Raw genomic sequence first — 20233 nt, forward strand, 5'->3', positions numbered from 1 at the left:
CTCACGAGAGACAATTCCATCACAAGGTTGGCAGAAGAGAATCTCTAAAAACTAATGGACGGTTTCCCCTGGACAAGTTAGATGAGGTGGTGTTACAATGGCTGGACAAATTACCTGAGAAACCAAGGGCAGAGAAGTGTATCATGAGCCTCAGCACAGCACCTTTAATCGACATAGGTGGGGAAGAAAGTGTGCTAAACAAAACAGGGAAACTGAAAGCTGCACTCCCTTTAGGTGAGCAGGGGAGCAGCAGCTTCATTTGCGTTGGACAGCTCACTGATAATGGAAATGGAGACAGCTCTTGAGGGTAGCTCCAAGACCCAAAAACAAATTACTGACATTTTTAGTGGACACTGGGGCTCAGATATCAGCCCTGACTGAACAAGATGCCACCACCTGAGGAACTGTCCCATCCCAATGGCCCGTGCCTGTAGTGAATGTTAGGGGTGTCACAACCAGTAACTACCACTGCGGTTAGTCTCACCTTACTGGGAGAGGAAGTGACCATAACTGTTAGCATGGCAACAGGGGGACTGCCCTTGAAGTTTCCTGGGACTGGATGTTTTGAAAGGGAGAACTTGGCATGACAATCTGTGGTGCCAGTGGTCCTCTGGAACCACCAACCACCAAGTTAGACTGTTGCAGATGGCCCCAAATCTTCCCCCTTCAAAATTAACAAATATCAAACCTATCCACTGTCTTTGGAGCCCGGGAGGGAATTGCCCCCATCCTAGAGGACTTGAAAAAATGGGAAATTGTTATCCCCACTCACTCAGCTTCCAGTTCCCCAGTACAGCCAGTGGGAAAACCAAATGGTAAGTGGAGATTAAGTGTAGACTACTGCTGCCTCAGTGCTGACACAGAGCCCTTAGCAGCAGCTGTCCCAAACATCACTGGGCTCACAGCCACCACTCAGGAGCAGGCACACAGGGTCATGACCACTGCTGACATTGAAGACATGTTTTGTATGGTGCCAGTGCAGCGACGGGATCACCATCAGTTTGCCTTTGTGTATGGGGCAACCAGACACCTTTACAGGGCTTCCTCAAGGGTGCAAGAATTCACCCACCTTAGCTCACCATGTGCTGGCTAAAGAATTGGAAAAGATACCAGTGGAAGAAGGAGTGAAAGTTTACCAGTACATTCATGATACACTCAAAGGAGGTAATCATAAGGAGGAGATTGGGACTACCCAGGATAACATCATTGCTCACCTCGAAGGTTTAGGGTTTAGCTGCTCACTTGTGAATCATCTCCAGAGTTAATGCTGACATTCTAAAAACTTTGTGTAGATCATTGTGTCTATTTGACATCTGTATTGTTTGTAGAGTTTCTTATCAGAGGTCTCATCTCAGAAATCTGACATTTCAAGTTTTGTGTGTGCAAGTTCTGATATTGCACTGACTGGGTAACTTACAGAAGTAAAATTATTCTACTGATGTCAATGTCTGAGATTAAATATTTTCTGTATAAAGCGTGTGGTATGCTCTCAAATAGTGATGTGTCTGTGATTGACTCTACTGGCAACCCTGTTTGCTACAGGACCTGTAAAGTGAGAGCAAAAGGGGAAGAAATGTGGGCATATCTGAGGTGGTTTTTTTCATGCATCACTAGGAATGATTTTATATATTAGCCTAGCCTAAATTCACCACAGTTTATTTAAATAAAGTGGCATGCAAAGTAATTATGCACATTTTGATGAGTAGCTCTACGACAAAGATAGTTTTGAAATGGTGGGGAGAAATTAGTAAAATTTTGGGGGGAAATTAATTACAAATGACTGTAAGTGGGATGGACTGTCATCATGCAGTCTCTTTCTGTCAGTTCAGTGCCCTAGTCAGTCTCGAGTTCTGAGGAAGACCAAATTATAAATTGACATGAGGCATGTCTGAAAAATGCATCTTCTCACAGATGTTATAAATTGTGACAACAGGCTTGTGTCTGGTAGTGCCAGAGGCAATGTTTTTGTCTGCACAGTTAACAACTTGTCTTTGGTGGAAAAAATGGTAAAGTTCACTTATTTTTGTAATCACTGTTTCACATTTTTCTGATGGTGTGCTGGAGTCAACCTAATGCAGCTTTCTGTACAACTTCATCTAGAAAATACATTGCACATCCACATCCCCTTCTATACTCATGCTGGTATTTTTAATGCACAGCTAAAGATCAGGTATTCACAAACCAGTTCCCAGCAGAGGCCAGGACTTGGAAAAAATCTGTGCCAGCTCCTGTGATGTGGACAGTCACTGAGAGGACACTCCCTGGCTGCTCATACTAAACATAGATGGTGTCCGTAACGGAGGAGCCAGAAATGTCACAGCTTTTCACCTGTGTGACTATGGGCAGTGTGGCTGGCACGGAATAAGTCATCCTCTAATGGATACCTGTGAAGTCTGGGCTGGGGGACCATGCCCACACCATGTGCATTTTTCCTTGGATCCTGAATTCTTTCTACTTGCAGTCCTGAGTCACTTTCCCTAGGCTGGGCTCCTGTGGTCCTGTGCCATCCACCTCAGGCTGGGCCATGGTTCAGCAGGGGCTCTCCAAAGTCAGGATTGTCTCTGAGGTAAGTTCAGTGACTTTGTTGACAACTCAATTGGCTTTATTCTCTACCAGAGCCTTAAATCCTGTTCAGCAGTCTCTGTCTTGGCTGTCTCCCTCTTATTTGATGGGAGGGAGATGATGCAAATGTCGTGTCTGGGATGTGCTTGAGGTCAGGTGTGTAAAGGTGTATCTGATTTCTAACTGCTGACAGTGCCAGGGCTTCTCTCTGAACATCTGATAACAAAATGGCTCTATCACCTGTACAGTACTGGAGCTGCTCACAAATACACTTTCAGGCTGTGGAGAAGTTCATGTTCTTTTCTATCAGAGGTTCACCTTTTTTCAGTACCATACATCCTCCTTTACTTGCCCCTAAATGCTTCCCAAAAAACACTTAAGTCTCTGAGACCCATATGTAACCACATGCTATTTGTTTATTTTGTTGTTTGTTTGATTGGGTTTTTTTAAGAATAGAACATACTTTTAAATCAATAAAATAAATATCTACTACAATACAAAAAAGCTCCACAGCAGTTCCTGGAATACAAAGAAATTAAATATGCTTCTTGTAAATAGCTCCTTCTCTTGTAGATTGAAATTATAAATAAATAAATAAGAAAAGCATAAATACATATGTCAAGATACACCAATTATTAAGAAGAAATATTAATTATCTCTGCCTCCATCCTCATACTGTTCAAAGCTATTATTAACAAAATAAATACTATTACTAAAATGGAACTTCCTCAACAAGCAAAACTCTTGCTGTCCTGGACTGTGTTTGAGTACTTTATGGGCCATGTTAACTACGTGGGCAGGTACCACAAATGTTTACTTTCTTAATTACACCTAATGCAGTAAATGGATTTTCCCAGTGTCTGTCCATCATCCTTGTTTTTCCTTTGTTTAGGAATTGAGACCAAAAATGGGAACCAGTGTTTGGTCTTCTCCCTACTCTTTGAATATATGTACTGCTGTGCAAGAGAGCAGTCCCACTGAATTTACTAGGTTTACCTACATGTGTAAAAATACATATATGGGTTTCTGGCAGGAGTTCTATGGGCTGAAGAGGGGGCTGAAGTGTGGTTAGTGATATTTGTAAAAAGTGTTTCAGGAAACTCTTGACCATGGCTCCAGCTTGGTTCAGTCATAGAGGACCTGATGTTGGCAGGGTCAGGGTGCTCAGACTATTGCACAGGACCAGTGTGCCAGGCTCTAATTTAAGGGTGGGGTGGAGCCTCTCACAGGGAGCTGCCAGGTGTGCAGCCTTCAGTGGGTGCCAGCACTGCTCTCTCATGTCAGGGCAGAGAACACAGGGTCAGTCCTGGGTCACCAGTGCCAGCACATGATTCACAGGGAACCATGGTCTCCTCCTTTCCCAGGAGCAAGAAATAAAAGCTGGAGAGCAGATCATCCCTGTCTTGGGTTGCTGGGCCAGAGAAGGACTTTTACCTTTGGTAATGAGGAGGGAGAGTCTGTGTGGTTTCGAGGTGCCAAGTTTTCCTCTGACCAGCTGAGCACCTCTGAAGGAGGAGCCTGTGACTGGAGCAGTGATGGGCAGCTGCATGGGAGGGCTGTCAGGGGTATTTCATGAAGGTTTAGTCCCTCTCTCTCCTTGGCAGACTCTGGACTGACTTGGCTCTAGCAGCATTAAAAGGCACAGTACCTTTTAAAGTAAGAACTTCCATTCCCATCCTACTACCATTTCCACCGTGTCCAGCCCTCAATAGGTTTTCCCAGTTTCCCCCATGCAGCCATGAGGACGACGTGCTCTGTAAAGCTACTGGCCTGCTCCATTTGTTTTCCCATCCCATGAGCTTTGGTTGCTCAGGCTGTTAAGCTGCAAACCTCTCCTGTTGCTGCCCAATCCAAAGCCAGGAGTCCTGGCTGTCTTTCCCTCCCATCCATGGGGTCCCTTGGTACTCCTGACTGGTGACCCCTGGCAGGGCCAGCTGCCCCTCACTGCCATGGCATTGTCTGTGATGGCACCTCAGTGCACTTCACTGCACTGGCTGCAGGCAAGCAAGTTTCAGCTGGGAGCTCCTTCCCTCTGCTGCTGTCACAGAGCCAGATCTTTATTTTTAATTTACGCTTTGGTGCACTGGCGGTTAGATTAGAGGTCATCATTACTATAAACAACAGGAGATACGCCTCCTCCAACTTTAAATATAAAGTTTTGTATTTAGGGAAACCAGTAGTTTTTAAGATAACTAGGAGAGCACTCACAGAAGGCAAGCACTGCTTATGACTAATCTAATATTGTCCATAATAGTGGTAAAAACTCCTTTCATAAAAGTGTTTAGTTCTTTTTTGAGAGAAAAACTGTAGAGAACCTGACCAGCAATTTCTAAATTGGAAAAAAAAAAAAAGGAGAGATTTTTTTAAAAGCAAATTCCATTAAATCCATCTATTCATAAGCACAGATCTCTTACATGCAAATATCTTATACTTAGTCACCTACTTGCACCATTTACAAACTTTCCTTCCTTCTTGTATTTTGTGCACTTAATGTAACATCCTTTACCACATGGCTAGAGGGTGAACTGCTGACTACCATGCCACCCATAAGCAGGTTCTACGGCAGAAGGTATCCCTTGAGGTTATCCTGTTGCTCTTAGTTTGATCTGGCAGGACACTTTAAAACACCAATCACTTGTCACATAGCAAAGTTTGGTCCATATGTTTGCAAACTCACTCAGTTCTGGCCCGTTGATTTAGAATTTTTGCATCTTTTATTCCTGCCTTGCAACATCAAAACTGAAGGAGAAGAGATGTTTAGCATGCGTCGTTGAGCCCAGCATGTTGCAAGATGAGGTTTTTATCTCGTGATATGAGAGGGGAAAGACGACAAGCAGTGGAGCACAACAAGTAGATCCCTGGGATTTAATGGCACTCTGCAATCAATCTGTTGCCTTGCAGGAATACACAAACCTCTTCAAAGTCTTCTCTTGTTGCAAGTCCGAGCTCATTCAGACAGGACATAGAAAATGGTGAATGGGTCAGCAGTAGTCTCAGCATCGAGTCAAGATGTAAATCTAGTGGGACGGTTGGGATTTTAGTGTAATGCAACAAGGAAAGGCCATTTAGTTGCATCATATTCACCATTTTTACCTTTGTTAGCCTTTCTCCCACTGTTCTGAGGCAGTGGCATCAAGTAATAAAAAGGATATCATTTTCTTGGATGAGCTGTGCTGTGTCTGTTCCCTCATTGATCCTAAAGCACCTTGTCCTGCTGAAGGACCTTCTGCCTTTCCGAGGGATGCTGAGCCTTATCAGTCCGCCTCAAAGGCACTGTTTGTTGCCCCCAGGTACTCTGACTTCTTCTTGTGCTTCATCCACATCTTCCTCAGGAGGCTGGGTGTCCCGCACAGGTTGCCTCCTGTCAGTGGAAGGGAAGCTTCTGCTCCTGGTGGCAGGGCCAGGTCATACTCTGTTGTCTTCCTCCAGCTCTGCCTGTGGCTAACAAATAACACACAAGGTGTGTACAGAGTGCTTCTCCCTGGCCCTTCTTCCCTGCTTATGGCAACCAGCATCCAGAACCAAGAGCTGCCTGGCTGGAAAGGTGTGCCCATGCCTGGCCCAGCCCTGGGATCAGCAGGTCTGGAATGAGCAGTGGCTCTGTGGGTCAGGGGGCTGGGATGCTGTGGCTGTGCCACCTCTCAGCTTGGTGCCTTTGTTCCCTCACCATGGGAGGGGACACTCACACAAGGGGATGGGCTGCAAGTGGGACCACTCTACGTCCATCCTCTCTAGCAATTGCCACCCAACAAGGAGGGGGGGTTGCGCAAGGAGAGAGCTGGGCCCTTCCACCAAAGCCCCAAGGACAATGAAGCAGTGATGAGCTCCAGTGGCTGAGGGGAACTTACATCTCTGTGTATGGAGTGCAAGGACACTGTGACAAAGAGCTGTTACTGTCCCTCAGGTGACAACGGTGGCATCTCAAACCCCACCCAGATCCATGTCTGGGTTAACTGCCTGATGATGAGTGCATTTGTACTATGGTCAAGCTGTTCCTTAATTAGACTTTAACACATTTTTTTTCTTCAATTAATTACATTTTCTAATTACATTTTAGGGCAAATATTACAGACTTCTTAGGGGGAAAAACACTTTCATTTTGAATTACGATGATTTTTTTTCTAATGGTAAAGAAGACCTGTAATGGGCACTGAGACAGCTGTATAAATGGCCATGGCTGACAATGAATTCAGCATAACCTTTGCCAAACTCTCCCTGGCTGTGGGAAACAAGAGGCATGGCTGGAGGGTGGGAAGGGACTTACTCTTCCGTAGAGGTGCGGTGGCGTGTGGGCGAGCCCGTGACAGCCACAGCTTTCACTGTGATATGGGCAACTGGAGATGGAGGAACCTGTGGGAGGACAAAGCTCATCATTAGGAAATGCCACTGATGAGTGGGGACACGGTTCATCCGAGGAAAGAGTCTGTTTTAAGAAAACCAATAAATGCTGTAAATCTCTTAACAAGAGAAAGCAGGTTAAGGATTTGACTGCTCAACTCTCACCCACACAATTAGCAGCTGCTCACGTGAATATTGTCACTGAGTTCAGCATGAGTGAGAGTAACACCCCCCATCAAAGAAGGGACACTTGCAGAACTTTATTCCCTAGTTTTTGTGTTTAGCTTCCTGAGGCAGTGAGGCTTTGTGCAGAGTGAGCAGGCTGCCTCTGGCAGCTCCCCACCTCTGCAGCTCCCTGGGAAGCAGGGGTCTCAGCAATCACAGTTCCCTGTGCTTTCAGAGATGTTTCCCTGTTTTGTTGTGTGCTGCTCTGTGGTGTGCTGGCACCCTGGTTATGCTCCAGTTCTGCCAGGGCCCCCAAGTGCCTAATCATCCACTTCCTCCTTGTCTTATTTGATCATAAATTGCCTGCCAGCACTGAGTCACGTTTTCCCATAAACAGGTCTCTGAGAACAGCATATCCTCCAAGATGGTGAGTTAAAGTGTGAGTTGCCCAGAAATAGAAAAAAAAAAGTCAGCAATTGTGAAGTGATCTCATTATTTCAGGCAGTAAGCACACTTACTGATTTTAGTGGCAATCCTGAAAAACATGTTCATAGTACTGTCACTACCATAACTGGTCTTAAGATTTCTTGGGCTATTTCTCCTAAGATTAGTCTGGGACTGGGTACATTTAGGTGTGTTTTCCAAGTATCCTAAGACTTAGAAGTGTTTGAAATCACTTTTGCAAGCATCCTTTGAAAATTAACTATGTTAATTATTGGTAGGTTCAATTAGATTCTTTACAGCTAATAACGTTAATTTTAACCATCCTTAAGTATTGTACTGCCATTTTTCTTAGGTGTAGCCCAGTTATCAGCTAGCAAGCATACTTCAGCCATCCAAAAGAGCCTCTGAAACCACAAAGTTCTGACAGCATGGTCTAGTGTTGGCCAGAAACTATTTAAAATAATTTTTTATCTTTGAAAAAGATAGGTTTTATTAAATGTAGAGACTTTGAAAATTAGGGGGGCATTGTAAGACAAAGAAAGGAAGGAGAACATTTTAGTAAAGGTGAGTAATTTTTAACCAAAATATTATTTTCTGTCTATTAGAGAACACATTTTGGGAGTTCGTATGATAATTTTCCCATCAACTCTTTATTGGTATTTCTGACTTTGGAGATTATTGTGTCAGGTTGGCATTGTGGAGAAAACAAATTATTTTTTTCCCAATTTGTGGAATTCCCTGAGAGACAAGAGGCTGATTTCTCCCAGCTCTTGCAGGTGGCTGAGATCCAGAACAGGAGCCTGCCTGTTTCATCCCACTGCTCTTCCTGGTTCCTGAGGGGCAGTTCTCTTCCTACGCCAGTCTCTGCTCCCAGCTAAGGGATCTTCTGGCATAAATGGTGTTTCAAGCTTTAACAAAAGCTGGGAAATCTGCAGGTGCCTCAATAGACTGATGTGCTGTTATTGTGGGACATGCTGACAGGTACAAGGTTTTAAGATGCATTGGTAGTTGGTCTTGATCTATTTACTTACCAAAGATTTTCCATCCAAAAGATGATTACAGGACTTAGATGACTCTTGTCCAGTAATTCCTGCTGCAAAGCATTAGAAACATGATATTAGGTGCAATTATCCCATTTTCACAGCTTGTATGAAAAACCTCCTCCTGTACAGTAAAACCCAGATATGGACAGAACCCAGATACAGGTTATAGTCCCACCAGATTTGATTATAGCCAGAGGAGCAGAGTGAACACCTATTGTGATGTCTAAATAAGTGATTGTGGAACTGTTTAAGTCATTCTGGAAAGTCTCTCAGCTTGCTCCTGGACTTTTCAAATGAGATGACAAGTTGCCCTTAGCAAGCCAAGCCAAGTGGGAGCCCTTTACCCATCTGTAAACAGTCATGAGTCTCTCCAGGCAAAGAGCCCAAATGCTGCTCTTCAGCCCCCACTGCAGGTTTGCCCTGCCTAGGAGATCATTCTCTCCTTTCTGTATTGCTCTGGAGAGTTATTTCAACCTGGGCAGAGATGTGTGCTGTGTCTATCCCATCACAGGGAGGGATTTCCTGTGGCTGAGTGACATCTCTCTCTCTCTGCTGTCCTCAACTCTGAAGTCTACCCTTCGGTTTGAAGTAATTGCTCATCCAATAACTTATCCATGGATAAATGCTCACTGACATTCCTGCTCACTGTGCCAAGGAAATAAATGAGTGAGGGATGCCAGATTTTTTCATGAGGCCAAATCCTCCTGTTTGGCTGTGGGAATGTGGACTCTCTACTGCTGTGACCAATGGAGTATAAATAATGACAGCAAATATGGAAATAGCCAGGGTTCTGCTTATAGTGCTGTCTGCAGCATGACAGTAATCAGAACTGTCTCCTCCTTCTGGGGCAATATTTGACTATGATAAATATCCTAACCAGCTTCCTGCTTCCCGCTCCAGCCCTCTCCAGTAATTCCATTAGGTACCTTACTGTATCCCTCACGTCAAAGCTAATGCAATTACCTCCTCTCATCTTGCATATTAGGAACTAACAGTATTCAGCAAGTGGATCATCAGTGCTTCAGCTAATGCTCATCTTTTTTCCTTTTATTTGGGTTTGTTTTCTCTTACTTTGTCTGATTCTTCCCTTCAGCCCGTCCTTCTCATTGGATACAGAAAATGTTATTGCAAACTTTTAACAAGATATCTAGGCAAAAGAAAACTCTCCTGGCTTCAGGTTTGTAGTTGCTCCCCTCAGGGCAGTGGTGGCTGGATGCAGTGTGAATTCCACTTCCAGAAGTGCCTTCTCACATGCTGGGATGGACTGTCCTGCTGCTTTGCTATTTGTGCAGGATTTCTGATGGTAACAATGAACATGCTAATGGCCTCATCTGTGTTCTTTTTTTGTTTCCTTGTTTGTACTAATTTAAACTTAATTTCCAGGTTCTGCCTACTCATTTCCCTTTCTCCCCCTAGGAGACCTGATTCCCCCTTTTCTGCTCTTCTTTTTAGATTCCTACAGCTTTCCTCTTGTTTGCACCTATCTGTTATCCTTTATCTCTTATCTCCCCTAGCAGCAGGGAGCAGCAGTCCCTCCTTTCTGCCTCTCTGACTCTCTGCCATCCTTCATCCTGTAGTCAGCCACTCCTCCTCCTGTCCCTGCTCCTGTCCTGAAGCTCCAGTTCTTTTTTCAGCCACATCTTGATCCTGGTCCTGGGACCTTTTTGAGATCTTCAGTGGTCCCAGGCTCAGTTTCTTCCTTTTCAGTTTCCCAGGCCCTGCTCTTGTCTGGTTTGTGTTCTTAATGGGATGGCTTATGTGCAGTGTGGCTGCAGACCGGTGACGTGAGGAACATGTACCTTCATGTTCCTCATGGACCTGCTTTAGAGATTTTACACCTTTTAACATCCAAATGTCCAGTTCCTCTTGGAAAAACATGCCATGTGGGATTCCTTTAAAGGCATATGACTTGACTGCCTATGGGTGATTTTTCAAAGGAGAACAAAAGATGTGTTTTTGATTAGAAGGCCATCCGATGTGAAACTGCACAGCCCTGCTCCAGCTCCAGCCTTCCAAACATAACACAGCAGTGCTGGAGGATCTGAATAGCCACTCTGTTTATGTTTACCCATCTCCTTGGTTTCGTATTGGCAAGCTTTACTTTTCCTTCACGGTTTCTCACAAATATGCTGAACGAGCTTTGGTTGCCAAAAAATCAGGTCTGCGGCTGACATCCAGAATCTGAAAATCCATCCCAAATGATTATATTCTGGCTAATTCTAAGCAACTGAACAGGGATCTTATATAATAAGATGACTCAGGCAAACTCAGTAATTTACTGTTTATCATCTCCAAAATATTGTCAGGGAGTGTTTATGACTCTGAATAAAGCGAGTTTATGACTCTGAATAAATTGAGCAATGCCACGGTCATTATCTCATTAATTCCACTGGATATTTTAAGCACGGAATTATCCTCCAGGTACAGGACGAAGCGCCCGCTCGGCCGCCAAGCCTGGAAGAGCCCGCGGTGTGTGCAGGGCGCGGAGGGCGGGGGCCGTGGCTGTGCACTTACCGCGCTGGGCAGCGCCCCCGGCGGGCCGGGCTCCCTGCGGGCCGCCCCCGCCCCGCGGCTCCGGCTCGGCCCTGGCCCGGCACAGCACCTGCAGCAGCTCGCCCTGGTGCGGCCGGCGCTCCGGTACGGCCACCACCTGCAGGGGACACCAAAGAGCCCGTCACAGCCCGCCCCGGGGACTGGGGGCTCCGTGCACGTCATGGGGGAGCTGAAAGGCTGCTTGCTCTGCCCGCTGCTCTGCTGTCATCCGAAGGGGGTTTGTCAGGTGGGGACTGTGGGATGTGTGAGATTTTGTTTGGCTCCAGCTTCCGTGCTGTGTATGGAAGTATGGGAAAATCCTGCTGGGAATCTTTCTGGGACCCAGCTACTTAGTTACACCTTTCTGTATTCTCCTCAGGACACTGAAATGTGCTCCTTTCCAAACTCTACTGAACAGGATATGCCCCTGAGACAGCTCCGATTTCTTATTGCATCACACCTCGGGCAATTGGTCAAACTTACGCAATGCGAATTACAACTGTTTCCTTATGGTCTCTCCTGTCTTTTGAACTTACTTACAAATTGTACCTGATAAATGACTACAAACAATACGAGGCAGAGAGGAATTGTGCTCCTGGAGATTAATTTTCACAAACATTAGCTCACACAGACAAAACTCACTGACAGCTGCAACTTTGAGCCTCAGCCCCTCCTGCTATCTTCAAGAGCCCCTGAAAACAAGCGTGGACAAAATCGAGTTATTTTCTAATCAATTACGACTAAGCCATGGCATTCACTGTACTGCCACAGGCAATTGGGGAGGCCAGAGCTAATGTGAGTTGGAAAAAACAGGGATACACCACAAAGGAGTGGATTCATCAGGATGGGTATCCAGGATGGTCTGGAAAGAGTTTTCTCAAGATCAAAGTTCCAACAGCAGGGACAGAGTGTTTCATAGTTTTTTGGTTTTTATTATTCTTCCCTGAAGAATAATAATGACTTGCTGCTGTCATACAGAGAACCACTTAAACAGGGTGAAGAGCCAAACCAGCAAGGAAACAAGACATGTGGCAACTATTCAGACTATTTCCTATTAGACTTTCTTATGTTGGAAGATCATGAGAAAAGCAGTTAGTTGCATCCAACTGATGACTGGTAGTTGCTGTCTACATGTTTTAGATATAAATATAGTTATTTTTTCTTAAGACTGAAACCAAAAACTGGCCAGCCCACTATTGGCATAGGAAAAGCCTTACTTCCCTCTGTTGCACTGCCTTTTGAACACACATTCAAGATGAAAACAAGACCCTATTCAAGCTTGCCCCCTCACACCAAATTGTCCATTTCCTCTAATTAAATTTTAATTCAGTTTGCCATTAATGTGCAATATTTTGTGTGTATGATTTTTTACACAGACATAACAACACATGCAAACCCATGTTTTCCAAAGCAGGAAAGAAAAAAATCCCAACTTAACCACTTCTAATTCTTTTGTCTCCATGTAACCTCAAGAGTCTGGACAAGGCTATATTACCAAATACTACTGACTAGTAGGATGAGGAGTAGAATCTGCCCAACAACAGGCAAAAATATTTCTGGAAAAGGCAGGTAAGGCAGCCAAAGCTCAATCCAAGGCTGAACAGGGGATTTCCACTATTTCTGCGGATTTTGACACACAGCCTAAGACACTCCATATGCTGTAAACTGATTAAAGACATGCCTAGTGTTCAGTTAGAAGTTAAAGGGTGTCCTTGAAGACAAGCACATGCTAAAGGAGGCTGCAGCTGGCTCCCAGCTCTACTGATCACAGATTTGGAGCCGCCAACAGAGCCGAGCCTCAGCACTGCTCCCATGTCTCAGAACGAGGGTGATGCTGGTTGTGAGAGGCCTCCTGTTGCTACTTAAGCTGCTGGCATTGGTTCTCTCCCTGCTGCCCCTGGAGCAGTTCCAGCACCTCCCCATCCCTGTGCAGCAGCCCCTTGCAGGCTACAGGCTGTGTCCACACACGCCCTGACCACACGAACCTTACAAGCTGCTCACCAGGGCATCACCCCCTTCACCACAGTGACACCAGTGGAGACACCTGTCTTCAGGACTAATGTGATGAGACTGTGGCTGGCAGGGGTCTCTAATGACAGCCCTTGGAGTCTGCCTTGTGTGAACTGAGCTCTTCCAGCTTTCAAGGACAAAAAGCTCAACTTTCCCCACCATCTCTGGAAAAATGTCCAGTGCTCTTGGTCACACTCAGTCTTTGCTGGTTTGTGACAGAAAATGTCATCAACCCTCTCCTACTGAGACACCTGAGGTCACTTATTTTGCATTGTCATGGAAAGAACATTTTGGTAAGTAGGATGCTGGCTGCAGTCACCTCTAATCCTGAAAGTGGCTTATTTGATCAGTGTAAACCACCATGGACTCGAAACTTAACATTCTGCCTACGTGTTGCGCAGAATGAAATACAGTTTGAGGAAAAGAAGAGGATCTTTATCTTGATTAAGAACAAGAATTATTTAGGCACATTGTCTATGTTTTCGAGATTCCTTGTTACATATGGTATCAACAATGACAAAATGCCTTCAAGCAGCAGAACCTGTATAAATAAGTTACAGTGCCATTTTCCATTGCAGCTGGAGACAACAGTGCAACCTCTATAATATATTTTCCGTGAACATCTTTGCAGCATTTGGTTGTAGCACACTTTAGGAGTTCCTTATCTCCTAATTCAAGATTTCACAGTGACTTTGGCTACCTCACCCATTACTGTAACATGTAAAGACTTATCTAGGTCAGGAAACTAAACCTGCTGTAGCTTGGTTTTGATCTAAAGTGGAGCTGACATTTCTCTAGGGTACCTGGGGTAAGGCAGAAGGATCAACTGGGAGTCACTTTTCTTTTCTAGACATAAGAGGAAATTAAAATCTGTGCAAATGGCAGAGTCAGCCAAACTATGCAGAATTAGCAAACTACTAAAAAACCCCTACTGTTTTTAGAACCTGTAAATCCTTTGACTGGCCCAGTCTGTTTTCAGGACACTGACTCTGAAACCAGAGCTCAGCAAACTCTCTTTTTCTGGGCTTTGCCATGCACATGAGAGCACTGAGGCCTGGCATACCCACTGCTGGAATTAACTGTGGTAAGAGGGAAGGACAGCCACAGAGAGGTTGTTCCAACCATCCTGATCCTGGACTTAAAATCCCACTGCCAACCAACAACCATCCAGAAAAGGTGACAATTAAATATCTGGTTTTGGATAAAACTTTGAGTTAGAGTTTGAACAATGTGCCTGTTAGTGGAGAAAATTCCAGATTTGTAGAGTTATTTGGATGGCCTGATGATGAGCTAAACTTTAATGTGGCAGCTCAAGCAATCACAGGGGTATTTTCTACTTTCTTGCAAAGTAGACAGGTACTGGTGTCCAGACAGTGCCACCCAAGGGATTTTGGGGATAGAAGAAGAGAAGGGAAGGATCTACTATCACTGGAAATAACTCTTAAGAGGGCAATAGGAACTGCAAATATACATATTGGTGAAACACTCAGCTAAAAAAAAAAAAAGGTGCTTTCTCCTTTCTGTCACCCTTCCACAGTCATTATCCTGCTTTTGGGTTGAGTTCTTGTATATGATGGAAGTTACCCTCCACAGTCAGTAATTTGAATGTTAAATCACTTAATGCTACACTGCTTGAGTATTTCTGCTGCGAAAAAAAAAGGTCTGGCAGATGTCCACATTGCTTGCTATTTTTGTCCTTGCTGAGGATTAAAGTTGTGCATCCACTGCAACCACCAGAGCAGAAGATTTTAGGTTAGCTGAGGCATTTTTACAGCTCTGGCTGCAGGTGCAGATGTAAAAGTGAAAAATAAACAATCATTCTGCGACTTTTCTGTGGGTCCAGAAATTGGCAATCACAGCTTCCTCACAGGCACGTCTATTCCAGTATGTGCAGTTGACTTCAGTGCCTGCTCATGAGCTGTAAGCAGCTGCATGCCACTGCAGAAGAAGGGGAATGTCTAAGAGTTGATTGTGCCAGTCACTTTGGTTTGAGAGCCATCCTTGTTTTTGTAGCTGGAGCTGCAGACCATTCCTCGGGCTTGGTGTTCCCATTGCTAATATGATGCTGCCTGCATCATGACTAAGAGCCAATCAAAGGACATCTTTAATTGGGGTCAGGAAAGCCCCAAAGGAAAAAAAAATCCTCTTAAAATACAGCAACAAATAGGGACTTTCTTATCTTATTTTCTTAGGCCTTTATGAGTACTGTGCTGCCACAGCAGCTGATGCAGTCCAAATAAAATATTAGATGCTTCCATTTAGTAGAAACAACGATCTGCTGAGATTTGGAACAAGATAACAGGCACAGAATTTCCCTTGATTTTGATGTAAGCCAGCTGAATTTTTTTGGCTGAATAGTTCTGTGAGAAATGTTGGGAAAAAAAAGATAAATTATCCGACCATTTTGTTTCATCAAGTCAGAATAGTTCACTTTTTGTTTGGACTTTTCTGCTGTTTTTATATTGCATGGCAAACAAAATATTCCAAAGGTTTAACAAATAAAAGTGGAGTATCTCAAAATGGCTTATTTTGAGTAATGCTCCAGCAGTCTGACTCATCTTCCTTTGGAATGAAGAGTAAATTTGAAATCTCAGCCTGAGCTATGGGACAAAAACAACCAAACCAAAACTGTCCCAATTTGGGAAAATATAAACATGCATAGTTTCTACCCCCAAAATGACAGACATGTTACTGACTCTTCCTGGGGACCACTTTAAGTGTGGTGTGATGTACTGGGATCTTGTGATCTGCATGAATAACCAAAAGAGAGGATGGGAGTGAGTGTGACAAGTTTTTATTCCACTGTACAGGTGAGTGTGGTAAGCAGGAGGAGCTACAGCTCTGTGGGGAGATCAGGGAAGCAGGAATACAAAGAAAAGGCTCTCTGAAAATGACGGTGGATCTGGGAAGTAGGAAAGGGAAGGCCATGGAGCAAAATACTTCAGCAAAGTGCAAGAGATGAGACAGGTTTGTGGTGAGAAGAAATGCTTTGGCAGAAAGGTCTCAAACTCGTAAGAAGTGCTTTGAATGCAGAAGAGACTGTCATTCCTGCAAATCAGCTAAAAGGATTGTGGAAGGGGTTGTGAATGGGTCAAGTGGATTTAAGGAGGGAAAACTGTCTCTGATGACAAGGAACCTCACACCCATGTGTGGAAGCACCTTGCAAGTGCTTTACATTTACTTGCAAGACATTTATTCAGAGCGTGAAAAATGTTCAGTTATTTTAATTTTGGGGGTATCTTATCTGCAGGGAATGGGTAAAAAGCTTCCTCTGTGCCCTCTGCACCAAGGCTGAGGAAAGGGCAAGCAAGCACTGCTGGGATCAGGGGACAAACATCCTCCCTGGGTCTCTCAGTGCCAACTTTTAGGGTCAAAGTTACAGTCCATTGCTTGATGTTCTTCTCCCAAATTCCCTAGGATACTGGCTACTTGAACAATATGGTTATTATTATTACTTGATTAACACTGATATGATTTGGTATGATTTGCTTCCTTTTCAGTCCTGCATGTCTCTCTGGACTTTTTGTGAAGGCTCTACGGACAATAATTAAATCTGTGATTCCCTCAGATGGCCAGCACTGATAAGCCACTAGTTCATTCTGACTGACTCTGCATGGCAAGACCATATTTTGTTTTTTGTTTCAAAGCACTTCTCTGAAGCTTTACAGAGACTCCCCCTTCTGTTTCCCACCCCTCTCCCTGCATCCAACATGGATACACTTCTTTACCCTGGAAAATCTGCTTCCCATTTACCCACAGCTCTTTTGAGGGTGGGCATAGCCAACTAGAATGTAAAAAAAAAAAAAAAAGAAATAGGGAGAGGAAAGGAGATTTTTCTTACACTCTTTGTTAGGATGTGCTGTGTAGCTTTGGCTCGTCTTCGGGCAGGACTACATGCTGCAAAAAAGAACAGGAACATGGTCAGGATGCTGTGGAGGTGGACATGTGCCTACAAAAGTCCTCTGTAAGAATTCACTGGGGGCACGGTGGGAAGAGAGGGGAGAACAAAGGGTTTAAGGAAGATGCCAGCTGAAACAACCCAAAAGCAAGTCCCTTTTGATGTGATCTCAGAGACCATCCTCTGGCTCTACAATACAGAAATCCGTGGTCACAGGGCCACAGCCTATCCCGAGTTTCTGCACCTCTCCCATAGGCTTCCAAGAGGAACACTCCTCCTTTCTCAGTTTTGATCTGGCCTCCCACCTGCCAGTATTTCAGTAGGAAATGAGTAGTTTAACTTGGAGACTATTATGATTTTATCTGGTTAGGGACTTTATCAATAAGCTCAAACTCCCTCATGACATCATTTCACTTTTACTGCATGATGTGCAAAGCACAACATTTGCACTAAGTCTAATCTTTGCTTTTTCAATCCCCAAAATGACCCGTTCAGTTCTTTAACTTGGGACATTTTGCTGAAAGTCTATTTCTTTTACACTTTTATTTCTTAGACCCACAAAGACACCAAAATCATGGAACCACTAGACAATAGACACACGGGATGCCAGGGCCATAAGCCAAGCTTTTGTCTGCACTGAAGAGATTGGTTTTGTGTGATGGTTTTACTGGACATGTGCCTAAGTGGGAGCTCTTTAAACTCTTGCTGAGTTAGACTTGAAACGGACCTGGAAGACTGTGATACCCCCAGCTCCCCCTCTCACCCTGTCTTACCCTGCCTTGTGTTCAGGCTACCCGAGCTGCAGGATTTAGGCACCAGTGACAGAAACAGGCTTGCAGAAAGCTGCCAAATGTGGGGAATTAACTCCAGTTCTAAAGGCTGACCCTGGAGGTCAGAGGCACGAGAATGGGGGGTTCCTGTTCAGGCTCCAAAGGCTTTGAAGAGCCAGGAAGGTTTGCTACAAGATGATGGGTGACTCCTGCTCCTCAGGTGAGCTTTCCTTTGCCTCGTTGGCACACATTTAACTTGCAGTGCTTATCATTGCTGTGTATTACTGTTTGCAGTGTTTTGGAGCTGTGGAAGCAGCTGGAGGTCATCCAAGGCTGCTGTTACTGCAGCCAAACTCCTCTCCTCAGATGGCAGGAATAACAAGTGACTGGGCTTTCCAGGGCTCCGCCACAAGCAGAGCTGGCAGGGAGACCAAAGTCACTCTTCCTAGACAGCCTGTGAGTGTCTAAGAGCCATCCCTCCACACCCCAGTGAGGATATAAGTACTGAGCATTAGGAGCCCACTGGAGAGGAAATTCGGGCCTGTGCTGTGGCTGTAGTGAAACAGGACAGGAAAATGGGAGTGTCCCTGTGAACAGCCCATTGCAGCACAGGGCACTTCCACACTGAGCTCGTCACAAGTAAGTTATCTGCCTGCCTAGAGTGTGCTAAGCTGTCAGTATGATTACAGTCTGTTCTGCACGGTGTGATATCCTCAGGCATCCTTACTGTCTTCTCCTGCAGGACACATTTTATCTTTTTAAACCATGGTGATTGTGGGATGAAAGCCAGACAAACAAAATGAAGGTGACTTGGTTTTTTTTTAACCTAGGAATATGCTGTAAGTTGTTTTTGAAGCTGCCTTCCATCACCTTTCTTTCTGGAATTTCACATTGTGAGGACTAAACTAATTGCTCATAAGCAAAACACTCAAGTGCAGAAAAGTTCAGTGATGCAAGGAATTATCTTCTTGCCTCTCTGGTATTTTAGGTATTTTACCATACAGTGTAAGGAGTATAGCTTTTTATATGATAAAAAACTATTTTTACCAGAAGAACGTGCTCTTGTGCTGCTATAGCTACTACTATAGCCTAGTGCAAAAGGAGCAACACATAAATATGCCTAACAGTAATAAATTTGCCTACTTTCAGAGTACATATGATTCACAGTCCCATATCCCTTCTTGCCTGCCAGAACGAGTTGAAAAAGGCTTAAAGGGGCTGAAGAAAGGCAAGGCATGAAAGGGAAGTCACAGCACCAGCTAACATGCAATTACTTGAATAGGCATTGAAAGAAGGGTGAATCACAGAGGTAGCCAGAAGTGACCCACTTGCGTGGGAACACAATGGCAGCAATGCAAACAGTGGGGCTGCGAGGCTGCCCCTGCAAACACAAATTTCTGCAGAGAGACGGAGAAGGAAAAGAAGAACGAATCCTTGCAGATGATGTATGTGGAGTTGCAAAGGATGTTTCTATGTACAGCCCAGATTTCGGGCAACAAATACAATTACAGAGATGGTTCACTTTGTCGTTTCCACTTATATTCCAAAATCAAGCAGCTGAGAGCTCATGCTCGCAGCTTGCAAGTAAAGATCTGATCTGCCCCCACAATTTGTTTTCCCTGCTTTTCCCTGCTTTCTTGTTGCTGAAATATGCAGCCATTGAGTTTAAACTAATTTGTTCAATCAAACGCAGGCTGGGCTTTGTCCGGTTCTTACTCTTCATTAGAAGCAATTAATGTTAATCATGCATTCATTTCCAGGGCATGGCTTTGGAAATGTTCCACTTATTGAGCCAGCAGACTTAAATTCAACATTCATGCACTTCACCCACTTCAAACTGCTCGCAGAACTTCATTCTCTTTTCTATTACACAGAAAAGCCACACAGTTGCAAGCTGTCACTTTAGCAGTTACCTCATAGGTACAGCAACACCGATTCCAGATCTCCCAATTTTGCCAGAGCAAAGATTTTACAGAGCCACAATACTGAGGCACCTGCAAGGATTAGGTCGAGAAAGCAGCAGCGAGTGCTGGGCTGCAGGCAGAGCACGGCACAGCAGAACAGATAAGCTGCTCTCTTCAAATATTTCCCTGCTGCTAAACATCCCATCCCTCTAAAAGACAACACCCTAGCTGTTGTTAGATTTTGATGTACTCACATTTGGAAGAAATCACAGTGGTGAAAACTTCTAGATTTTCATCGCTGCAGCTGTAAATCTGGTGCATTTTCCACCTCTCCCTACTGACTGCCTTTCAGCTTCATGCAACCGCTCTGAACTTCTGGTAAATAGGTTTCACTAATCCAATCTGGCTCTGTGATCATTGTCCAGATCTACAAAGGACAGACTGATGCTGTGATCTCATCTCATTCCATATTCTTCATTGCAACATTTTCTGCTCCCATCTGCCTTTCTATGAATAATATTAACACGAAGATTTAATTTAGCTCTTACTTAAGCTTCTACTCAGATA

At 44.4% G+C, this 20233-nt stretch overlaps 1 protein-coding gene across 2 annotated transcripts in view; it reads right to left on the reverse strand.

Annotated features, from left to right (window-relative positions):
• Positions 1 to 2975: 2975 nt before the first annotated feature.
• VXN (vexin) overlaps positions 2976 to 20233 on the reverse strand; it is a 28809-nt gene continuing 11551 nt past the window's right edge. The window contains exons 2-7 of one of the 2 annotated variants that reach the window (XM_063393163.1): positions 19921 to 20093; positions 16936 to 16991; positions 11067 to 11202; positions 8541 to 8599; positions 6827 to 6912; positions 2976 to 6003 (exon numbers count right to left, since the gene is read on the reverse strand). In XM_063393163.1, coding sequence (XP_063249233.1) covers positions 5817 to 6003; positions 6827 to 6912; positions 8541 to 8599; positions 11067 to 11202; positions 16936 to 16991; positions 19921 to 19987 — 591 coding nt within the window. In that variant the 5' untranslated portion in view covers positions 19988 to 20093 and the 3' untranslated portion in view covers positions 2976 to 5816. Of the gene's footprint in view, positions 6004 to 6826; positions 6913 to 8540; positions 8603 to 11066; positions 11203 to 16935; positions 16992 to 19920; positions 20094 to 20233 lie in introns of both variants that reach the window. The other variant, XM_063393154.1, reaches the window with a different exon arrangement.

The sequence above is a fragment of the Prinia subflava genome, chromosome 1 (assembly GCF_021018805.1).
Source record: "Prinia subflava isolate CZ2003 ecotype Zambia chromosome 1, Cam_Psub_1.2, whole genome shotgun sequence".
Taxonomy (NCBI): Eukaryota; Metazoa; Chordata; class Aves; order Passeriformes; family Cisticolidae; genus Prinia; species Prinia subflava.